At 42.1% G+C, this 22,975-nt stretch overlaps 1 protein-coding gene across 5 annotated transcripts in view; it reads right to left on the bottom strand.

The window, feature by feature from the left end:
- The window catches only part of atrnl1b (attractin-like 1b), a 1,082,183-nt gene that overhangs the window by 881,011 nt on the left and 178,197 nt on the right, over positions 1-22,975 (bottom strand). For all 5 annotated transcript variants that reach the window (XM_068052965.1, XM_068052967.1, XM_068052968.1 and 2 more), the window contains exons 8-9: positions 18,123-18,378; positions 10,472-10,655 (exon numbers count right to left, since the gene is read on the bottom strand). In XM_068052965.1, coding sequence (XP_067909066.1) covers positions 10,472-10,655; positions 18,123-18,378 — 440 coding nt within the window. The remainder of the gene's footprint in view (positions 1-10,471; positions 10,656-18,122; positions 18,379-22,975) is intronic.

The raw sequence follows: 22,975 nt of genomic DNA, 5'->3' as shown, positions 1-22,975 counted from the left end.
GATGAGGGAGCAGTACCACAGGACATGCGCGATGCCAATATCATCACCCTCTATAAGAACAAGGGTGACCGCGGTGACTGCAACAACACCCGTGGAATTTTCCTGCTCAACAGAGTGGGGAAATTCTTCGCTCGAGTCATTTTAAACAGGCTCCAGAAGCTGGCTGAGCGTGTCTACCCTGAAGCACAGTGCAGCTTTTGAGCAGGGAGATCCACCACTGACATGCTGTTTTCCCTTCGCCAGCTACAGGAGAAGTGCCGGGAACAACAAATGCCCCTCTTCATTGCTTTCATAGATCTCACTAAAGCCTTTGACCTCGTCAGCAGACGTGGTCTCTTCAGACTACTAGCAAAGATCAGATGTCCATCAAAGCCAAGTTTAAACATTGTTCCATGACAATATGAAAGGCACAATTCAGCATAACGATGCCTCATCAGACCCCTTTCCCACCCTGATTGGTGTGAAACAGGGCTGTGTTCTCGCACCTACACTGTTTGGGATCTTCTTCTCCCTGCTGCTCTCTCATGCGTTCAAGCCTTCAGAAGAAGGAATTTTCCTCCACACAAGATCAGATGGCAGATTGTTCAACCTTGCCCGTCTAAGAGTGAAGACCAAAGTACGGAAAGCCTTAATCAGAGAACTCCTCTTTGCTGACGATGCTGCATTAACATCTCACACAGAAGAGTGCCTGCAGAGACTCAGCGACAGGATTGTGGCTGCCTGCAACAAATTTGGCCTAACCATCAGCCTCAAAAAAACACACATCATGGGACAGGACATCAGAAATGCTCCATCCATCAATATCGGCGACCACACTCTGGAAGTAGTTTCAAGAGTTCACCTACCAAGGCTCAACTATCTCTTGATGCAGAAAATAACAAGCGCATGGGAAAGGCATCTGCAGCTATGTCCAGACTGGCCAAGAGAGTGTGGGAAAATGGTGCACTGGCACAGAACACAAAAGTCTGAGTGTTTCAAGCCTGTGCCCTCAGTACCTTGCTCTACGGCACCGAGGCCTGGACAATATATGTCAGTCAAGAGCGACATCTCAACACATTCCATCTTCGCTGAATCCGGAGAATCCATGGCATCAGATGGCAGTACCATATCTCCAACGCAGAAGTCCTCGAGGCAGCCAACATCCCCAGCATGTACGCCCTACTGAGCCAGCGGCGCTTGAGATGGCTTGGCCGCATGGAAGATGGCAGAATCCCCAAGACGCATTGTACAGCGAGCTCGTCACTGGTATCAGACCAGTCGTCCATGTCTCCGCTTTAAAGACATTTGCAAACGCGACATTAACCACAAGTCGTGGGAGCCAGTTGCCAGCGATCGCCAGAGCTGGCGGACAGCTATAAAGGCTGGGCTGAAGATAGGCGAGTCGAAGAGACTCAGCAGTTGGCAGGAAAAGAGACAGAAGTGTAAGGAGAGAGCCAACTGTGTAACAGCCCCGATAACCAACTTCACCTGCAGTGCCTGTGGAAGAGTCTGTCACTCTAAAATTGGCCTTTATAGCCACTCCAGGCGCTGCTTCACAAACCACTGACCATCTCTAGGTGCTTACCCATTGTCTCTCGAGACAAGGAGGCCAAAAGGACTTTTACTCAAAAAAGTACTTTTCTCACCGATAATCATTTAACAGGACACATTCATTAGAAATAGGGGTGCATCTTACTAATATGTCAGAACATTATTTCTGTCACGGACTTTTATTTTTTCTTCTCCTCGGATTGAAAACTGTGTGTGTGCCTTTAAGACTGTTAAAAAAAAAAGCACACCTTTAAGGGAAGGAAGATTCTAGAAATCTGAAGACAGTGTACCACAGCTGCATTTTTGGTTACCCTGAGCAACAGCAGATCACATGGTATGATATGTCCATTTTCACTGTGTGGGGCGCTGGCAGGGATTGGTCTGACCCAGTTAGTTCTGAGACACTTTTCCAGCGAGTCGATCTGAAGAAAGGAGATGTTTTATTCTCACGAAAAAATTCTACAATGATACAAGCCAAGTTAATTCCCTGAGTAAGGAAGAAAAGCTTTTCTTTTTCAACAAATTATTTTCATTGCTGTGCTCATTGTTGAAAGAACTGTTTAATGCTACTGCAACAGAACTGTTTGAATGCCTAACAAGAACAGAGTATTTTCATCAAATCCGGATGAAGACTTTGAGTGAACTTTGATTATCTTCACATCAGAAGACCTCATTCACCAGGAACGTAAAACACAAAGACTCTCATTTTTATTTACTCTTAACAAACAGCTGATATTAAAAACTTTTTTAAAAACTAATTAATGGTTATTTTTTAATATATGTGCGTGAATGCGGGAGTTAGATTAAATTAAGTTCTAAGCTCTTCAAGCATAGGTTTATCTTAATAGTGTTTAAGATTTAGTTTTGTTTTAATAAATAGTTAATTTGTTGTTGTCTAAAGATACCTGGTTTGGTCTGCTTCATTCTGGGGATACTGGAGTGTTTAACTTGGCTGTTTTTTTCCAATTTGGTGAAAGCTTAATAATATGCTCTGACCTGTGGAGTGATGGGACAGAATTAACAGTGCGTTGCTCCTGCCACGCTCCTAACATTATCCAAACATGGCAAGTTACTCCCAGCTACTGTTGCTAAAATATACATAATTAATATGCCAAATGGAAATATTGCTATCGCATATAAAAAAGACAAAGGGCAAACGCACATGCACACACAGATGTAAATCCCAAGGCATTGCTTATGTTGAAATAACAATTCACTCAAAGAAACTAGAAAGACATTCAAGACACAGGTTTGAAGTAAGCGTCTTTAATTATTTCATGGAAAATAAATATTTTCCTTATGTACCACAGGTAGTGTAGTGTTTGATTGATCTGAGTTTGATGATTTTGGTCTGTTCACTGTGTTTGTTTGCTTAAGCCTCTGGGTGGAGCTAGAGAAAGCAGAAGCTTCCGGAAGACAGGACAGTTTGAATCTTAGCTGCTGTTAAGACATGTGCCATAATCTGTAAGACCTTTTATAGTTATTGTTAATGTGCTTTAAATAAACCAGTTGGTTATTTAACAGTGTGATATCTGCATTGCTCATAGTTAAACCGGATATCAAAATTAAACCCAGTGTTAAGACCGGATGAGGAAAGGGTCTCAGGCTCTCCTCTTGCTCCTTTCCTGGTTTGGCCCTAACAGGGTTTATCTTTTAAAACAGTGATTATAGCTTACCACCTCTGAGACTTTGCTCATTGCTCTCTAATGTTAATTGAAAATGAACTAGACAGGTTTTCTTAGGTTTAAACAAGATAGATGTAAGTTTATTAGCCTCACCATTCTAACTCGGTTAAAATTACTAAAATTTGTGACGCAACCACTCCAGCATGCATACGAGATAAACATACACACAGATAGATACGGGGGGAGAAAGAATTGGTTGGGGGGGGGGGGAGCGTTGGTGGTTGAAGTACAGTTGTTAATAAATAGAATTCGGTTACTGGATGCTCATGTCCTTGATGCAATGTCCTCAATTGAAGTTACGTTCCTGGACTTCTGGGTGGGGCCCAGTGGACAATTCTAGATTTGCTTCTCTGGTACCAAAAGGCCGAAGATATGCTTTGTCCATAGTCTTGAAGTGTTGAAACTGCCACCGTATCTTCCCTGGTACTTTGCTGGAGAGATAGAGAGAACGAGCGCAAGGTCTTCCTTCTGCCAGCCTTGTTGCAGGCTCTTTCTTTTCTGTTCAAATATGTTTCCATTTGGCAGGTGTGATTTCTGTCATACCAATAACCCAGAGTAAACACAACAAAAACATAGCGACGAGGATGGGATGGATCAGTATGTGCGGAGTAGGATGTGAATGGACTGTTCGAATGTTCTCCCGTCCGCCATACTAGCTTTCAGTCTTTCCTTTATCACCCTGTTGAACCGTTCAACGCCACCATTCAATTGTGGGTTGTATTGTCAGCTGGTGATGGAATTCCTAGCCAGTTAGGGAATCCATGAATTGACTTGAGACAAACTGCGGTCCATTGTCTGTTTTGATGGTCTCCGGCAAACCCCATTTTGTAAATAATTTGTCCAGGATGTCAATGACAGAAGTGGTTGTAATGGAACTTCTTGTAGTAATTTCTGGCCATTTGCTGTGGAGATCATGGGCAGCAAGCAGAAACCATTGATTCCTATGGGCTGCATGCAATTCTCCAAAAATATCAACTTGAAGTTGTTGCCATGGTTTCGTTGGCCCTAGGGTCGGTTTTAGAGGCGCAGGATAAGGCTTAACAGATTTTCCACTGAGTGCACAAGCTACCCACTCCCAAATGATCTCTATACAGTGATCTATTCCTGGCCACCAGACCGCTTCATGGGATTGTTGTTTCATCTTAACACTTGGATGTCCTTCATGGGCAAGATGCAATACATGTTGCGGCAGTGCCTTTGAGTTAACTGCCTGAGTGCCACGTGCAATACTCTGTAAAACGCGATCAGTTCTTCCCCTATATCATGAGGCCACTCAGATTTGAGGTATTGACTTACTATGTTGTCTGCTGCTGACTGTCTCCAACTCCTCATGTAACCAGATTAGAGGTCACGCGTGAAATCACTGCGATCGCATAGTCTTCAAAGTCGCAAGTTGCTTTGCTGTCGCTAACACTATCTGCAACAGTATTATGGCTAAACCTATCTGCTACTCGGTTGCATGAACCCACAAGGTAAAAGGAGTCTCTTCCGGAGAGTGAGGTACAACTTGTATATTCCATCACCAAAAGTAAAGTACCAGGTCACTTCAAGGGGTGCTCCATCGAGATTTCAGGCATCTCAGTGTCACTTCTTATCGATGTTGGCACGAAAGTATTTGGAGTGACAAACTTTACCATGAGTATTTTTCATAATCCTCCCTCACTCCTGCAATAGGCATTCTTCAAACTTACGACAACACTATCCAGTTTCGGGGATGATCACAGTTCCAGTTCGCTACAAAAATGTCACCCGAGACAGCTTCAAGTTCTATGTAGCTAAAGGCCAAGGCCTTCTGGGGATAAAACATTTTAGTAGGCTTTGATTCAAACTGTCTCTCTTCCGGAAGCTTCTGCTCTCTCTAGCTCCATTCAGAGGCTCAAGCAAACAAACACAGCGAAGAAACCAAAACCATCAAAGTCAGATCAAACAAACACTACAGGTAGTTAAATCTAATATATTAAATAATAGCCACTTTAAAATTCCTACATCTGTGCAAACTTCCTGTCTACAAAACCTTACTTTGTATCAACATTTTCCATTATAATTTCCTATTCTGATCAATAAATTATGACCCAGATATTGCGGTTACCAAAGGTTCCTGCTTCTACTTCCTTTCAACTTGAAGTCTAAGTAGAAGCAGGAACCCCATCTTTGCTCACAAGAAACCGCAACTTCAATTAAATGGAGCAGAGGCACGACATAAATCGGTCCTACTGCAGAATTTACCTCTAGACAACACCTTCATGCCCCCAAAACATTGCAAGTTTCAGGGCCAACGTTCTTAAAAATAGCTGTATTTCTTAAATGAAACCAAAATAGAATTCTAAGTGTTCGAAACAGCCCGAGTAAATCACTATTAAAATGTATGGAACATCATAGAACCCTGAAAGCCTCCACTTACAATTTTCAGGTTTTGAGAGAATAAATATCAATTTGCTAACCTCTTGTGTAACTGATTTAAATGTACTTTCTCAAACTTAAGATTACTGATCAGATGCCGGTGCAGAGAATGAACAGCTCATGAAAATCTAGCTTGTAACAATGTCACAAGAACAATTTCTCCACAAGCCATATTTTAAAGCGGCTGTTTTAAGCCATTGTGATCTGAAGATCTGCAAAATTTGTGTTCAACACAGTGGTTCATAGTTCAGTAATAAAACTGACAGCATAATCAATTCTATATGGAATTCTTTGCGTCATAAAAGCTGAAGTTTCTCCCACATTATCAGGTAATTCTTGTTAAGTGTTTAGATCTTTTTAGGATTATCGACTTGATCTTTATTCCAGGACTTGCAACTGGTTCAGAACTTCATGAGGTTGACACTTGGGGAATCTTCACCCACACCGTAAATGTGTCAAAAAAAGACAATTCACCAAATACATTAAAGTGCCAGAACAATCTGTTCATATACACATCAACAGAAATACAATTCTGACATGCATGTTTTAATCAGAGAATTAACAATTCAAAATAATGACTGATTAAAAAGTAAACATTTGTTATGGCCAGATGAGGAAGGGCCTTAGGCTCCCCTCTTGCCCCTTCCTCTTATTTGACCGTGACAGGGTTTAAAAACAGTGGTTATGCTGACACCTCGGAGTGTTTTACCTTTCTCTTTTACTGTGATTGTGAAAAAACCAGACAGGTTTTCTTGAATTTAAACACAAAAGAGGTAAGTTTATTCCACTTAATACTCTAACCCGATTTTAAAAACTAAAAATACGCTACACATTGACACGAGAATTGCACACACACACACAAACAGATTAGAAGGAAACAGATTTGGTGGTTGAATTCAAGTCCAGAATAAAGGAACTTAAATACACAGTCTGTAAATCCAATAGTCCTCAGTTGAAGCTGTATTCTTGAAGTCCTCACTAGCCAAGGTGCTACAAGGTTGGCCTACTTTGCTGAGGGTTGCTTGAGGACAGAATTTGTAGTTGGTTCTCTTCCCCTGGTTGCTGGCTGTAGTAGTCTGTAGGCTTGGAGGATTCCCCAGTTGCAGACGGTTTTCACTTGATGTTTTCTCTCTCTCGCGCTCTCGCTCTCTCCGCGCCCCCCTCTCCCCACTCCCTCAAGAAAACATCAAGTGAAAACCATCTGCGACTGGGGGATCCTCCAAGCCTACAGCCTACTACAGGAGAGCGGGAGCGCGCGAGAGAGGGAGGGAGCGGGAGCGCGCGAGAGAGGGAGGGGGGGAGGGGGAGAGAGGGAGGGGGGGAGGGGGGAAAGAGAGTGAGAGTGAGGGGGAAGGGGGGGGAAGAGGGGGAAAGAGAGTGAGAGCGAGGGGGAAGGGGGGGGGAAGAGAGGGAGGGGGAGGGGGGAAGAGAGTGAGAGGGAGGGGGGGGGGAAATGAGAGTGAGAGGGAGGGGGGGGAGAAAAGAGAGTGAGAGGGAGGGGGGGGAGAGAAGAGAGTGAGAGGGAGGGGGGGGGAAGAGAAGAGAGTGAGAGGGAGGGGGGGGGAGAGAAGAGAGTGAGGGGGAGGGGGGGGGAGAGTGAGAGGGAGGGGGGAAGAGAGTGAGAGGGAGGGGGGAAGAGAGTGAGAGGGAGGGGGGAAGAGAGTGAGAGGGAGGGGGGAAGAGAGTGAGAGGGAGGGGGGAAGAGAGTGAGAGGGAGGGGGGAAGAGAGTGAGAGGGAGGGGGGAAGAGAGTGAGAGGGAGGGGGGAAGAGAGTGAGAGGGAGGGGGGAAGAGAGTGAGAGGGAGGGGGGAAGAGAGTGAGAGGGAGGGGGGAAGAGAGTGAGAGGGAGGGGGGAAGAGAGTGAGAGGGAGGGGGGAAGAGAGTGAGAGGGAGGGGGGAAGAGAGTGAGAGGGAGGGGGGAAGAGAGTGAGAGGGAGGGGGGAAGAGAGTGAGAGGGAGGGGGGAAGAGAGTGAGAGGGAGGGGGGAAGAGAGTGAGAGGGAGGGGGGAAGAGAGTGAGAGGGAGGGGGGAAGAGAGTGAGAGGGAGGGGGGAAGAGAGTGAGAGGGAGGGGGGAAGAGAGTGAGAGGGAGGGGGGAAGAGAGTGAGAGGGAGGGGGGGAAAGAGAGTGAGAGGGAGGGGGGGAAAGAGAGTGAGAGGGAGGGGGGGAAAGAGAGTGAGAGGGAGGGGGGGAAAGAGAGTGAGAGGGAGGGGGGGAAAGAGAGTGAGAGGGAGGGGGGGAAAGAGAGTGAGAGGGAGGGGGGAAAGAGAGTGAGAGGGAGGGGGGAAAGAGAGTGAGAGGGAGGGGGGGGGAAAGAGAGTGAGAGGAGGGGGGGGAAAGAGAGTGAGAGGAGGGGGGGGAAAGAGAGTGAGAGGGAGGGGGGGGGAAAGAGAGTGAGAGGGAGGGGGGGGAAGAGAGTGAGAGGGAGGGGGGGGAAGAGAGTGAGAGGGAGGGGGGGGAAAGAGAGTGAGAGGGAGGGGGGGAAAGAGAGTGAGAGGGAGGGGGGGAAAGAGAGTGAGAGGGAGGGGGGGAAAGAGAGTGAGAGGGAGGGGGGGAAAGAGAGTGAGAGGGAGGGGGGGGAAGAGAGTGAGAGGGAGGGGGGGGAAAGAGAGTGAGAGGGAGGGGGGGGAAAGAGAGTGAGAGGGAGGGGGGGGGAAGAGAGTGAGAGGGAGGGGGGGAAAGAGAGTGAGAGGGAGGGGGGGAAAGAGAGTGAGAGGGAGGGGGGGGAAAGAGAGTGAGAGGGAGGGGGGGAAAGAGAGTGAGAGGGAGGGGGGGAAAGAGAGTGAGAGGGAGGGGGGGAAAGAGAGTGAGAGGGAGGGGGGGAAAGAGAGTGAGAGGGAGGGGGGAAAGAGAGTGAGAGGGAGGGGGGGAAAGAGAGTGAGAGGGAGGGGGGGAAAGAGAGTGAGAGGGAGGGGGGGGAAAGAGAGTGAGAGGGAGGGGGGGAAAGAGAGTGAGAGGGAGGGGGGGGAAAGAGAGTGAGAGGGAGGGGGGGGAAAGAGAGTGAGAGGGAGGGGGGGAAAGAGAGTGAGAGGAGGGGGGGGAAAGAGAGTGAGAGGGAGGGGGGGAAAGAGAGTGAGAGGGAGGGGGGGAAAGAGAGTGAGAGGGAGGGGGGGAAAGAGAGTGAGAGGGAGGGGGGGAAAGAGAGTGAGAGGGAGGGGGGGAAAGAGAGTGAGAGGGAGGGGGGGAAAGAGAGTGAGAGGGAGGGGGGAAAGAGAGTGAGAGGGAGGGGGGAAAGAGAGTGAGAGGGAGGGGGGGGAAGAGAGTGAGAGGGAGGGGGGGGGAAAGAGAGTGAGAGGCAGGGGGGGGGGGAGAAAAGAGAGTGAGAGGGATAGGGGGGAGAAAAGAGAGTGAGGGGGATAGGGGGGAGAAAAGAGAGTGAGAGGGAGGGGGGGAAAGAGAGTGAGAGGGAGGGGGGTGAAGAGAGTGAGAGGCAGGGGGGGGGGAGAAAAGAGAGTGAGAGGGATAGGGGGGAGAAAAGAGAGTGAGGGGGATAGGGGGGAGAAAAGAGAGTGAGAGGGATAGGGGGGAGAGGACATTATGTGTAACAAACACTGACTGCACTTCAAAACAATTCATCAGTTGTGCAGCACTTTGCAACCTTTGAGAGTCATAACACACTAAATATAAATGTAAACTCCTTTCTGAAGACAGAAAAAAAACAGTGAAGTTGTAAGCATCCGAAAATGGTCAAAAGAACTGAGCGGGCCAGAGGCAGGGAATTCTCCGGCAAATAACTCACCTTCCGACTTCCCAAAGCCTGTGCGATGGAATGCTCTCCACTTGCCTGGATGATTGCAGCTCCAACAACACTCAAGAAACTCGACACCATCCAGGACAAAGCAGACCGCTTGATTGGCACCCCATCCAGCACCTTCAACATTCACTCCCTCCACCACCGATGCACAGTGGCAGCAGTGTATCACATATACATGACGCACTGCAGCAACTCACCAAGCCTCCTTCAGCAGGACCTTCCAAACCCACGACCTCCAAAACTAGAAGGACAAGGGTAACAGATGCATGGAAGCACAACTACCTGCAAGTTCCTTTCCAAGCCACACATCATCCTGACTTCGAACTATATTGCCATTCCTTCACGGTCACTGGGTCAAAAACCTGGAATTCCCTCCCTAACAGCACTGTGGGTGTACCTACACCAGATGGACTGCAGCAGTTCAAGAATCAGCTTACCACCAGCTTCTGAAGGGCAATTAGGGATGGGAAACAAATGCTGGCCTTGCCAACTACACTCACATTCCATGAAAGAATATATATATTGTACGAGAATGGCCACTTTTCCGCATTACACCTTAATTTTAAAAAAAATTATGCATAGCTGAAATCATAAAATCTTAACGGGCCATTTTTCTCTCATTTCCTTGTGTTCCTAGATGTATTTAAACTAATGAGAAAAAGCATGTGCTCCTAAATGTCTGTGTCTCGAGGAAAGGGCAGGTGGGTGAGTAAAATCAAATTAGGAACGATTTTTTTTTAATGGATTACTTTCCAGAATGCAGTAAAGTTGCTTGTGGGTTTTCAGCAAATTTCTTTCTCACTATACCATTGAAAAATCTCTCAAAGTACTAAAAGAAAATTAATTCAAAAATGCACGAGTAATAGATCAAGCCAAATGCAACACTTTATTGAAAAACTTTAAATATTTAAGCTTTCATAAGCAAAGTATTTCCATCCTTCCCGTCTAGCACAGTAAGGCATAAAGAAAAGAAAATGGATTTGGTGTTTCAACTCTATTAAGATCCCCACAACAATTCAATCAATCATTTTCATTTCAAATCAATTACACGAGATGCTGCTGCAACCAAAATCAATTCAATGAATGCATGCCTGTTCACTTACCAAGTACGGCTATTTACTGTGTACTTGTAGAGGTCATCCACCAAGCCATACTTATTGCTTGGAAACGCTTTGTATCCTCCATGCACGTAAATCGATTTTGTCAATGCATTATAAACACTGCTGTGTCCATATCCACCCTGGACAATTGCACCTTTGGTCTCTGTGACTAGCCACGTGTTGGTCTCTAGACAAGAAAGAAAGTAGTTTAAAAATCCATCAAGCTCAGCACATAATATTTTTCTGCTGTTTTTCTATGCACAAAGATCATTTTAAAATTGCAGCATATGTTTACTGCAACTAGTGTTTTAAGGATTGATCCTTTCTAATAATTATCAACAGTTCAATAAACATTTGACCAGCATTTCCAGACAACACTGAATCAAGTCTCAAGCTGATCTATCAAAATTTTCTACTGTTTTACTTACAAAGCAACAGAAATACTTATCCCCTTGATCTTCCTCGTCAGTACTAATTAAAGAAAAAAAGCAGGTTTTGCAAATTCCAAATCATGTAAACAAAAGTGCTTTGTGTAAATAAATTACTGCAATTTGTTCCATTTCAATTCTTCTATAAATATGACTGTTTTCTTGTGTTGCAATGTTGGATTGGTCAATTTAAATCAGCATTAAAATCAAATAATTGTAGTCTGACACTAGCCACTAGCTTAAATTTAAAGCGAGGTATTTAAAACATGTACAATAAAGTAATTACATTTCACTGTGATAAACAATTATAATACATCTGTGAATTCATGTAATTGCGTAACAAGAAACAACACCCATGAGCGTATATGTTCTCCAAACCCTAAAACAGGTGCTTGCAAAGAAAACTTGATTTATTTCACGAGCATGTTACCAAGTTGATCATACTGGCTCAGCCAGTGACCAGAAAATTAATTTTATCATATTGAAAACGCTAATCTATTTATAAGAACACAACAGCATAAGGAAGAGGAGCAGGATTGTGGCCCCTCAAATCTGCTCTGCTATTTAATAGGATCATAGGCTATCTTCAACCTCAACTCCACTTTCTTGCCCAATCCCTTAGATTCCAAGAATCGATTTATCTCTGGCTTGATATACTCAATAACTTAGCATCCACAGCCCTCTGGGGTACAGAATTCCAATGATTCACAACACTTCGAGCGAAGAAATTTCTTATCTCAGCCCTAAATGGTCGACCCCTTATCCTGAGACTATGTTCACTAGTTCTAGACTCTCCAGCCAGGGGAAACAGCATCTATTCTGTCAAACCACCACCCCCCACAACACCCCCTCAGAATCTTACATATTTCAATGAGATCACCTCTCATGCTTCTGAACTCGAGGATATAGGTTCATCCTACTCAATCTCTCCTCACAGAAATCAATCTAGAACATAAGCATCCACTGAATTCTCTCCAAGGCAAAAGATCCTTCCTGAGGTAGAGACCAAAACTGCATGCAGTACTCCCGGTGTGGTTTCACCAAAACCCTGCACAATTGTAGCAAGACTTCCTTCCTCCTGTTCTCCAAGTCCCTTGCAATAAAGGCAAATACCATTTGGCTTCCTAATTGCTGGCTGTACCTGCAAGTTACCTTTGTGTTTCATGTTCAAAATCTCTCAACACTAACATGTAATAGCTCTTACCGTTTCATATTGTTTTTCTATTCTTCCAACCAAAGTGGATAACCTCACAATTCCTTACGTTATACTCTATCTGTCATCTTCTTGCCCACTCACTTATCCTGTCTTTGTAGACTCCTTATGTCCTCTTTATAGCTTACTTTCCCACCTAGTTTGCATTGTCAGCAAACTTGAGATAGATGAAGTGACAGTATGTAATCTAATTTATGAATATAGATTGTCAACAGTTGAGGCCTCGGCAATGATTCTTGCAACAACCCACTAGTAACAGTCTAACAACCTGAAAATGACCCATTTATTCCTGCTTTGTTTCTGTCCTTCAACAGATGCTCTATCCATGCCAATATATTACTCCCCAAGACCATGATCCCTTATCTTGATTACCAACCTTTCATATGGCACTTTATCAAATGCCTTCTGAATGGCTATTCCCAAATGGTACATTTCAGACTAGCTCATTTGAACAGCTTGTTTTTAGAATTTCAGTCATGAAAAAGATATTCAAAGTTAGAAATTACGCATTAGATACATGAACATAGGGTAATATAAATGTTGAAAGACAGAATTTAAATAATGCAACACATCATTACTGGTTTAGTAAATCCTGTACAGCAAACCTCCTTTGAGGAATTTAGAAATAAACATTAGCATTTACTCAGATGCTGTTGACTTAGATTTTCAGAAAGCTTTTAACAGTTCCACACAGAAGACCTCGACTTAAACTAAAAGGCTTTGATGAAAGGCCACAGACCTGAAACTTGAACTCTCTTTCTCTTTCCACAGATGCTGCTATTACCAGCATTTTATGAATTTATGTTAAGCCTTTATAAAACAATGGTTAGGCCTCAGCTGGAGTATTGGGTTCATTACCAGGCACCACACTGTGAAGGCCTGAGAGAGGGCGTATAAGAGATTTACCAGAAAGGTACTACGAATGAGGAACTTCAGTTATGTGGAGAGACTGGAGAAGCTGGGTTGTTCTCCTTGGAGAATTCTGCTGCCTATGCCCTAACTCGCACCAAGTCTCACTCACTCATCAACCGATAATGCTTGCTAACCTGCACTGACTTCTGGTGACTTCTGCTGACTTCCTATCTCTAATCTCCTCCAGCCCTACAAACCTCAGAGATACCTGTGCTCCTCAATTGCTCTACTCCTGGTGGCTGTGCCTTTAACTCCCTCAGTCCCAAGTTCTGAAATTCCCTCCCCAAATGTCTGCACCGCTCTATCTCTGTCCTCCTTTATGACACTCTTTAAAATCTACTACTTTGACCAAGCTTTTAGTCATCGGCCCTAGTATTTCATGATGTGGTTAGTGGTGTCAAATTTTGTGAAACACCTTGGGATGTTTTACAACGTTAAAGGTGCTATATAAAAGTTGTTGTTGTTGTATTAGAACAGAGAAGGTAAAGAGGAGATTTGATAGGCATGCTCAAAATCATTAAAAGGTTTTGATAGAATAATTAGGGAGAAACCATTTCTAGTGCCAGAAGGATCAGTAAACAGAGGGCGGGCACAGACTTAACGCAATTGGCAAAATAAAACAGAAGTGACATGAGGAAACTTTTTTTTCCAGAAAACACAACCTGTTAGTGCAATCTGGAATACAGGATGATGGAAGCAGATTCAATAGGAACTTCAAAAAGTAAATGAGATAAATACTTGAAGAGAAACATTTGCAGGGGTATGGGGAAAAAGCAGGGGAGTGAGACTAGTTTGATAGCTCTACCAGAGATGGCACAGGCACAATGGGTTGAATAGCCTCCTCTGTAGTGCATCATTCTATGATTTTCGATATATCACTGGCTTTCCAAACCTTCAAGTTACTCATTTTCACTTGCAATCTAAATCTCCTAAACTACAACAAAATTTGGTTTCTGTAGCTGTGCAAAATCAAATTAAAATGACAAGATCCAGGCATCCTCTATAGCGACCAAACTGTAATCAAGATTAATACCTTGCTCCATATTTTGTAACCTTTTTATGTTTTTTACTTATTCATATCCCCAACACAGGAATTACTGATTTCAACCAGATTATTTATGAGCTTCTAGTAAATCAAAAAGTTAACAGCTTTACAAAAACAAAGGTTAACTTTACTTACTGAATATATAATGCAATTATGTGTCATTGTGTAATCTACTGCCGCTGATCTCTTGCAAATGCACAGAAACGTCGTGTACAAGCAGAACTGTGGAACAACTTCATACCCTAGAATCAGCTGTTCTGTCCATTTCAGTGCTATTGGGCAAATAGGGGACAGAGAAGCTGACCCCACTCCAAAAGCAGATGGTTGACAACTATGCAAATGCAAAGGAAATGAGCTATGAGAAAGTAGTTGGGGGAAGGTGGTGGGGAGAAAGAGAAGGAACTTCATTAAAGTTTATAAGATAGTGCACAGTGAACCCAGATTTTTATATCAAATCAAGGCAGAATAGTAGAACCAGGAAACAACATTTTAAAATAATGAAATGAAAAGACAGATGTCAGGAGGAGCAGCTTTATTTTGTTTGATCCAATTGGTAGCACACCCACCTCTATTTCAGAAAGCTGTGGTTTTCAGTCCCACATAAGGACTTAAGTGCATAACTTAACAACAGTACGGAGAGGATGATGCATTGTTGGATGTGCTGTCCTGCAGGCCCAACATTAAGCTGAGAACTTGCCATCATGTGCAGGAGAACACTACAAGATCTCCAGCTGAATTGTACACTCTCCCCACCCCCCAAGCTGGGTTTGCAGGTGGGGAGCCCACAGAATTGCAGCAGGAGGCAGAGGGCCCATCGCATCGGAATTTAATCGGGTGTGGGATAGGCTGATGACGGCCTTCCCGCCCAGAGGCTGTCACTAGGATTTAACTAACAATGGGGGGTGAGTAGGCCTGAGCCACGCTTGGACGTGAATAAAACGAGGCAACCTCCTTGTGGGCGTAGGGCCCTCCGCTGTGGTAATGTGGCCTGTGGAGGGCCCCTGCCGGGAAAAGCACCACATATGTCAACCCTCTCCCTTTACCCAAAACTAAACGCTCACCCTCTCTGCACCCACCACCCCCCCCCCAAACCCCTCGCTGATGTCTGCCTGTCTGGCCCCAGCGACCCCGCGTCACTTACCTTGGGTCTGGGTTCAAGCCTCTTGCAGTACTGGCAGCGGACACCACTTCCAGTGGAATTGCCAGTACTACTGAGCTGCTGGCCCTCTTTTTCGCCGGCAGCTCTGGGAGGCGGGATCCCTGTCCTTAAAAGCATCGGCCACTTAATCACCTGAGCACTGTTAGATCGCACCGGGTTTTGGGGGGGGGGGGGGGGGGGGGGGTGGAAAAAAAAACAGGTACTCCTAGAGGTCGAAGCGGGGTTCCTCCCCACTTTTCAGCCCAAGCGCTGGGAGCCCCACAAATTTCAACCCCTCATAACACTATTCAAAGAAAAGCAAGTTCTCCCAGTGTCTTGACCAACATTTAAGTACAGCAAAAAAAAAAACAGATTAACTATTCATCTTATTACAATGCGGGCAGAGAATGGTTCTTCTATTTGCCTATTAATATAGTCACTGCACTTAATCCAAAATTAATTTATTGTCTCAAATGATTCAAGATGCTTGTATATGATAAGGTGCTATATAAATTTAAGTTTTTATTTATTTAAAGACTGATGAATGTTTGGAATCATCTCCCAGGCAGATTAGAAGTCAAAATTGTTGGCTTGATTCAAAATAATGTTAGATGGTGACAGGAGAGAGTTACATTACTTGAAAGATGAACTTTGATGAGCCAACTAGTCTTCCCTCAACCCCGATACATAGCCCAGTCAAGACAACTGGTTGCAGAAACTGACTCAATTAGAATTCAAACAGATAACAGTTCAGCTAGTTGAAACTGTTCCTTCTTCTACGTATCCAACACCAGTTTGTAAAACATTTAAGATTGAATGCAGATGAGTAAATATTTTCTGGTATGTATAACACAAACTCTCCTACCTTTGTATTCTATACTTTAAGTTTACCTTATATTTTCAACAAATCAATTACTGGGTTTTTACCAAAGACTAAAACTGAAGTGAAACTATTAAAAAGGACCCTGATAGCTGTTTTATATTTGAGTTAAGCTATGATGCCCAGAAAATAAGTGTATTGGTGACAGCTGAAGAAGTCTACTCAACAAACAAGTTATCACTTTGAGAAGGCAATTATACTACATATTTTGCATGAGTGTAAAGCAGTAAAACAGTTTTGTATTGACACAATGTGTGGCATAACTATAGAGAGTAAAATAAAACTGCCTTCAAGAAAGTACATTCAAGTTATTTTACCTTCATATCTACAGCATATATATGCAAAGCAAACTTTAAAAACTTGATGTAGTATTTTCCAAAAATTTAATCTAAGCAGAAGCTCAGTCTCTTTTTAGCCTGCATAGAGCTGTTCTCCCTCAGAGAATGATGCACAGCTGACAATAACCTAGGTCCATTTCTCTATGATTGTACCTGCAATATAACACCAACCTCAGATTGTAATGTGCTTAACTATATCCATATAATGCTACAGTATTCTTTATAATGCATCTGCAGCTCACATTTACAAACTCCCTCAAGTTATTTGCAATTACACTATAGCTGATGAGTTATCTATCTATCCATAGAAATAAGTACATGGATGTAGAAAATATCTATTTGGGGAACTGAAGCATAACTGCCAGCACAAGGCTCTTGATGTGCAGTAACACTGAAACATGAAAGGTTCTCAGTGTTTTTCCTCTTTATGGTAAGCCTTAATTGCAGGGCTCATGTGCAGAGCTCAGCAACTGTAACTTCCATTTAGATGAATATGCTTCAATGAAGTCTAACATGGGACTCTTTACGCAGCCCATTCACTTAGTAGCAAAGGAATCCCTGTTTTGTGATTTTTTTAAAAATCTGACTTTTTTTTTAAATAAAGGCATTGTTTATGAGTTTTGCACCCAGTGATTATGCTAAGAATTTTTCATCAATCATCTTATACAGGGAATGTGATGTAGACATGGTGGGAGGATCTTCCTGTCAGACGTGAACAAAACAAACCTGCTTCCCTTCTGCTGCACAGAATTGCAGAGGGATATTATATCTAATGCTTGCAATAAAGAAAGGAACTGGTTAGAAATTAATTAAAGGCATTAACTCGATAAACTGCTAAAAGACCCCCAGTTACTATGTTGGGCTGGATTTTGCTGTCAGTAGTGAAGCAACTATGCTTGCTGCTGACCTCAAAGAAAGATGCCCACAAAGATCTGGCAATCTCTGTGGCACAGATTTCACCTTTCCCAACAGCAGTTTGGGTCTGGCACCAAGTCAAGGGAATCTCCAGGTGTCCAGCAACATTGGCTGCTTACCCTGTTTGATGACAATCACATTGAAGTATTCTCTCAGACAGAAAATCAGGAAGTAGAAACCACTAAAACCCATTACTTTTAATTTTTGAATTTTGCAAATGGTAAAATATATGATTGGGACATACACAAGGGATTAAAGGTAGAGGCTAAAATATCAAACTTTTAAAAAATGTGAAACTTATGGGGAAATTTGACATGCAAATATAAAGATTACTTTGTCAGGGCCAGTGAGATTGTTTAGAAGTAATCATGAACTTAGTATGTTTTTAAAAGCCAGTTACACCTCATTCAACAAGGTGTAATTTTTTTCAAGGGTTTTTATAGCAAGATTAAAAGTACAAGAGTCGTCAGTTCAATAATTTCTAATTGATTGCATTCTGGGGGACCTTAACAGCACACCCTCTGGAGAAGCATAGAATCACTGGCAGCAACGTCTGGATTTCCACACTTAATGGCACATGTGCAAACTCAAGAAGTTGCTGTCAGTTTCAGAGGACTAATGATAGCAAATGTCAAGTATTTTGGTATTAGTACTACTGCAAAACCTGCTGACATTGCCTGTTATCTCTGTTAGGTTTTACAGCATCTTAAACACCCAGACCCTTTCTGATGAATTGCTTTCACAATACATTTCAGGCATTCAAAACACATATACAAATTACTTACTTATATTGTATTCTTGCACACTGTTTATGTAACCATAAAGTGCAGAATATCCAAAAATGATGATCATGATGACATCTCCACTGTCCATTTCAATGATGTGTGCAGAATGTCCTTCCACATCATACTGTTGGCCATGGGCCAGAACAGTTGGAGTTTTTCTAGTCCATGATAGAGTGGGGATGTTGAAGATCCAAAGTTCATTTGTGATATTTCCATTATCAGTATCAATTTTTCCTCCATACATGTAAATATTATCCTGCAAAGGAAGAAATGTCACTAAATAAAATGAAACAATGATTCTTGTTTCTGTGCATCAAGTTGCATTTTTTTTTTTGAGTGAACAAGTCAAAGCTTTCTCTATCCAAGGCCCCAAACACTCCTTTCAGGTGAAACAGCAATTTACTTGTACTTCTTTCAATTTAGTATACTGTATTCGCTGCTCACAATGTGCTCTCCTCTACACAGGGGAGACCAAACACAGACTGGGTGACCGTTTTACAGAACGCCTCCGCTCAGTCCAAAAGCATGACCCCGAGCTTCCAGTTGCTGGCCATTTCAACACTCCCTCCTGCTCTCATGCCCACATCTCTGCCCTGGGATTGCTGCAGTGTTCCAGTGAACATCAATGCAAGCTCGAGGAATAGCACCTCGTTTACTGATTAGGCACGCTGCAGCCTACCGGAATGAACATGGAGTTCAATAATTTCAAAGCATGTCAGGCCCCCCTTTTTATTTTATTTTTTTTTTTTTGCGTGTTTATTTTTGTTTGTTTAGTTTGTTTCTACTGTGCCTACCCACTGTTTTTTTCATGTTTGTGCTTGGGGCCAGGCTGTTCAGTTTTCTGTCAATTAACACCCTCTCTGCACTAACGCTTTGTCTTTCACCACACCATTAACATACAGTTTGCTTTTACTCCATGACCTCTGGTCAATTATTCTCTGTGACATTATCCTATCAACACCTTCTCTTTTGTTATCTCTTACCACGCCCCCACTTTACTTGCTTAAAACCTATTACATTTCTAGCCTCTGCCAGTTCTGATGAAGGGTCACTGACCTGAAACGTTAACTCTGCTTCTCTCTCCACAGATGCTGCCAGACCTGCTGAGTATTTCCAGCATTTCTTGTTTTTATTTCAGATTTCCAGCATCTATCTGCAGTATTTTGCTTTTACTTTCTTTCTAATCGTTGCATTGAATTTCTGCTTTATCCTCCACTAACAATGTCCAATTCATTCAATGAGGTTAAAACACTGAATTAAACAGAGTTCAAGTAACATTTTGGTTTGCAGACAGAAGTTATTAACTTGGAAATAAAATCTATTGTTCAGTTCATATCAAAGATTCATTCTTATTACATTGTTCAAAACTTATGATTGATTGCAATGGTAAATATTCTATAGCTTAACATTTGCCTCAAATTAAGTCAATACAAAAGTGAAGTCATCAACCTGAAATGTTGTTTCTGTTTCTCTCTGCTGCCAGATCTGAATATTTCCAGCATTTTGTGTTTTTATTTCAGATTTCCAACATTCGCAATATTTGCTCTCAAAAAATATATTTATAGACATGTTTAAACAGCAATGTGCAATATCAGTACTCAGTAGAATTTATTATTTGGATCTCGGGCTGTCAGTCCTAAATGGAGGCATTTTCTACCACATTGAATAAGATTTTGTGAAGAATTACAGATGCAAACCAATATCCTATTATTTTTCAACACACTTATTTAGAGCGCCAAATGTTGCAGTACAGCAATGCTTATTCATCCCTTAGAAAAACTCACTATGGCCTAATACTGGAGGTTTTATAAGCAAGTATAATATGCAAACCATGGTAATTGGGAAAATTTGAAGATATTTAACCAGTTCCTAATAGTGATATTCAGGGAACTATGATAAAACCATATTTTAGACGTCACTTCATATTTCAATTTTAATAAAGTAACATTTGAAATAGTTTACATCACTGTCAGTTTATCACCATTTAACTTTCCAAGTCAAATAATCCAAAAACACATTCAAGAGAACAAATGATTGGTAGCAGGAAAAAACAAGTATTTAGGTAATATTTTAAAACCATATGGTTCAAGTTGTTCACTTTGTACAGATCTGAAAAAAATTACTGGAACTTTCTTCAGTTCTGGAGGGGTTTTTATATACAGAATTCAGTGTGCAACAGTTCAATGTGACCCACCAATACCTTCTCAAGTCAAGTGGGAATAAGTAATGATTGCAGACTTGCCAGTGTCACCCATGTCTGAAGAATAAATAAAAACTGATTGCATAATCTATGCTTTAATTCTTATAAGTACCAGCTAAACTGTTAAATGATCTCCTAAAACATATTTGCTTACAGATTGAGTACAGAACTTCTAACTTTTGTACAGGATAGTAAACTTCTCTTTTCTTTCCTTGTTAATTTTATTCTTAATCAAAGGAACCTTCAAGCAACCTTGAAGCTCACCCATTAAACCAAGCAAGGCAGCCATCTGTTAGTGAGTCTGGTCTAATGTATTATCAATACCTAGAGCTTACATCTAAACATTTTGGTTCTTTGAACTAGAAATATCCTGTGCCATTGCTCACAGTAAGTCAGATAATCAGATTTGTATTATACGTCAAAATATTATATGTAAATGGTATAATTCAATTAATAACATTTTGGTTATATTACTAAATATTATAGAAATACATACATAACTTTAGATGAATTACAGTTACACTGAACACAATCATGTATGCTACTGTTACGGAACAGATTATATTGGGTAATGTTTGGCAAAGTTTCATGCCTAAACCCACAGTTACACAACAATTTGAAAGATCATATACTGCAGCCAAAGGACAAAATGACACCATCACAAATAATCGCATACCTAAAAGTAAAGGTTAAAAGATGTACAAACTACATCTATGTCACATTTCCCTATTTCAATACAAATATAACGAACTTCCCTCCAATTCACTGAATATTTGGTCGGGTCACAAGCCAACTTAGATTACGTGGGCCATTTGCAGAATTCTTTTGCAGTCATTAGCATTGGTATGAAAAGACTGCCAAAGAAGTCAATGGAGGTTAACAGCAACAGCAAATTCAACAGCGAGCTGAATAAGGACCTGGGAATAGAAGGTATCATAAGCTATGCTATTTACTAAAAACTACGATTGGTCAGATTGGTTTCCTATTGATTTTTCCAGTCAAGTATATTTTTACATTCCTGCGAGTTGAAATTGTGGGTCCAAATACCAAAGCAGGAGTAAGCCTCTCATGGAACAGCTTACAGGGAATCGATGAGTAATAATACATTGTATTATTATTGCACTTATGTTAAAGAAAATGGCTACAATTCTTAAGGAACAATATGGTGGCCAAAATGATTTAGGTGAAAAAAATTGAGTGATTCAACTGGTTCACTTTCTGCTCTTCAATTAATAGCCTTTTCTCGACATATTATTACAAAATTCTAGTTGCTCTTTCAGGAATAGATAATCGGAGTGAATTCAACAATGTAACACCAAAATGGCACTGACAAATAGGACACACACACAGCCATACATTAAGCTAATTTCCCATGGCATTGCTCATGGTAAATCATATAAATGATTTTATGAAGACAGGGCTGTACACCATGCAATGCATTATTTTGTTACCAAGATGATGCTATGTCGCTTCAATGATCATAAATACCAATTATTAAGTAAGCAAAGTGTGCTGTCAGTTGAATTAATTACACATTTTATGATTGTGTGGCATCTAACAAGACATGGTATCTGACAATAATGTTTTGGGCGTTTGAAATTAGTATTCAAGGTGAGGACGTTGGTGCTGGTGAATGCAGCAGCATTTTCCCAGCAGAGAGCATGGTATATTGTTGCTAGCATTTCAGATGCTAGGTTGAGCTTGGTTTAGAGAGATCTGAGTTGTTGTAAATCTAAACAGTAACTCATTTATTATATCTACGTGGACAATATACATTTTCCAGAAGCCTGTCCAGCTTCTGCTACTCACGATGCTTCTTGCTTCTCTCAAGCCTATTACACGTGATCTCTTATGTTGTCACTACTGTGGGAGGTGTTACTCTCACTGCCCCGAACATTAACCCTTTCAGACTCTTACACATCTCCCCAAGGCTTTGTCACACACACAAACATTTTTACTTTACATACTACCCCACCTCCCCCAAGTCTCTGACATCACAGATTCAATCCATCAGGAGGCTTCACGACTCTTTCCTTATGTTCTTGTTGGACTCGGAAGATCAGTAGTCTTTTTCTGAACTCTTGGTTATTGACTTGGATGGCTTTCATTGAGGTTAGCAGTATCTGGTTTTCTCTGAACTTCAGCATCAACATTTGGTTTGTCCAAAATATATGACTGATTAACATCTTTGAGGAAGAGGAATAAGGTTTCTCCTATTTCATCTCATTGTACCTACTGGAATATGTACTAAGATGCTGATGATTTTCATCTCTCTGGATAATTACTCCTTCTCTGCCTTGGTCTCATATCCATACCTTTTGTCTTTCCATCAACTTGGGTAGGTTTCTGGTATGATATCTCCAATTGTGATTCTGAGCTTGTTGTTTCTTGTAAGAATTCTCGGTCTTGAGCTCTCCAATAATCATGGACTTCTAACCCTGGACATCGTTTTTTGGGATAGATAGGAAGTTGAGTTTTGAGCTTCTTCCCCATAAACAGCTTGGATGGTGCTAATCCACACAACAATGGAGTAGATCTGTAGTTGACGAGTGCAGTTTGAACATCTTTGTTTATCTTCAACCCTATAATAATAGGTCCGACTCCTCTTTCAACTTCACCATTAGATTGAGGATATGTCGGGAAACTTGAGATG

Source organism: Heterodontus francisci, chromosome 20, assembly GCF_036365525.1.
Source record: "Heterodontus francisci isolate sHetFra1 chromosome 20, sHetFra1.hap1, whole genome shotgun sequence".
Lineage (NCBI taxonomy): Eukaryota > Metazoa > Chordata > Chondrichthyes > Heterodontiformes > Heterodontidae > Heterodontus > Heterodontus francisci.
This window is presented reverse-complemented; position numbering and strand designations above follow the sequence as displayed.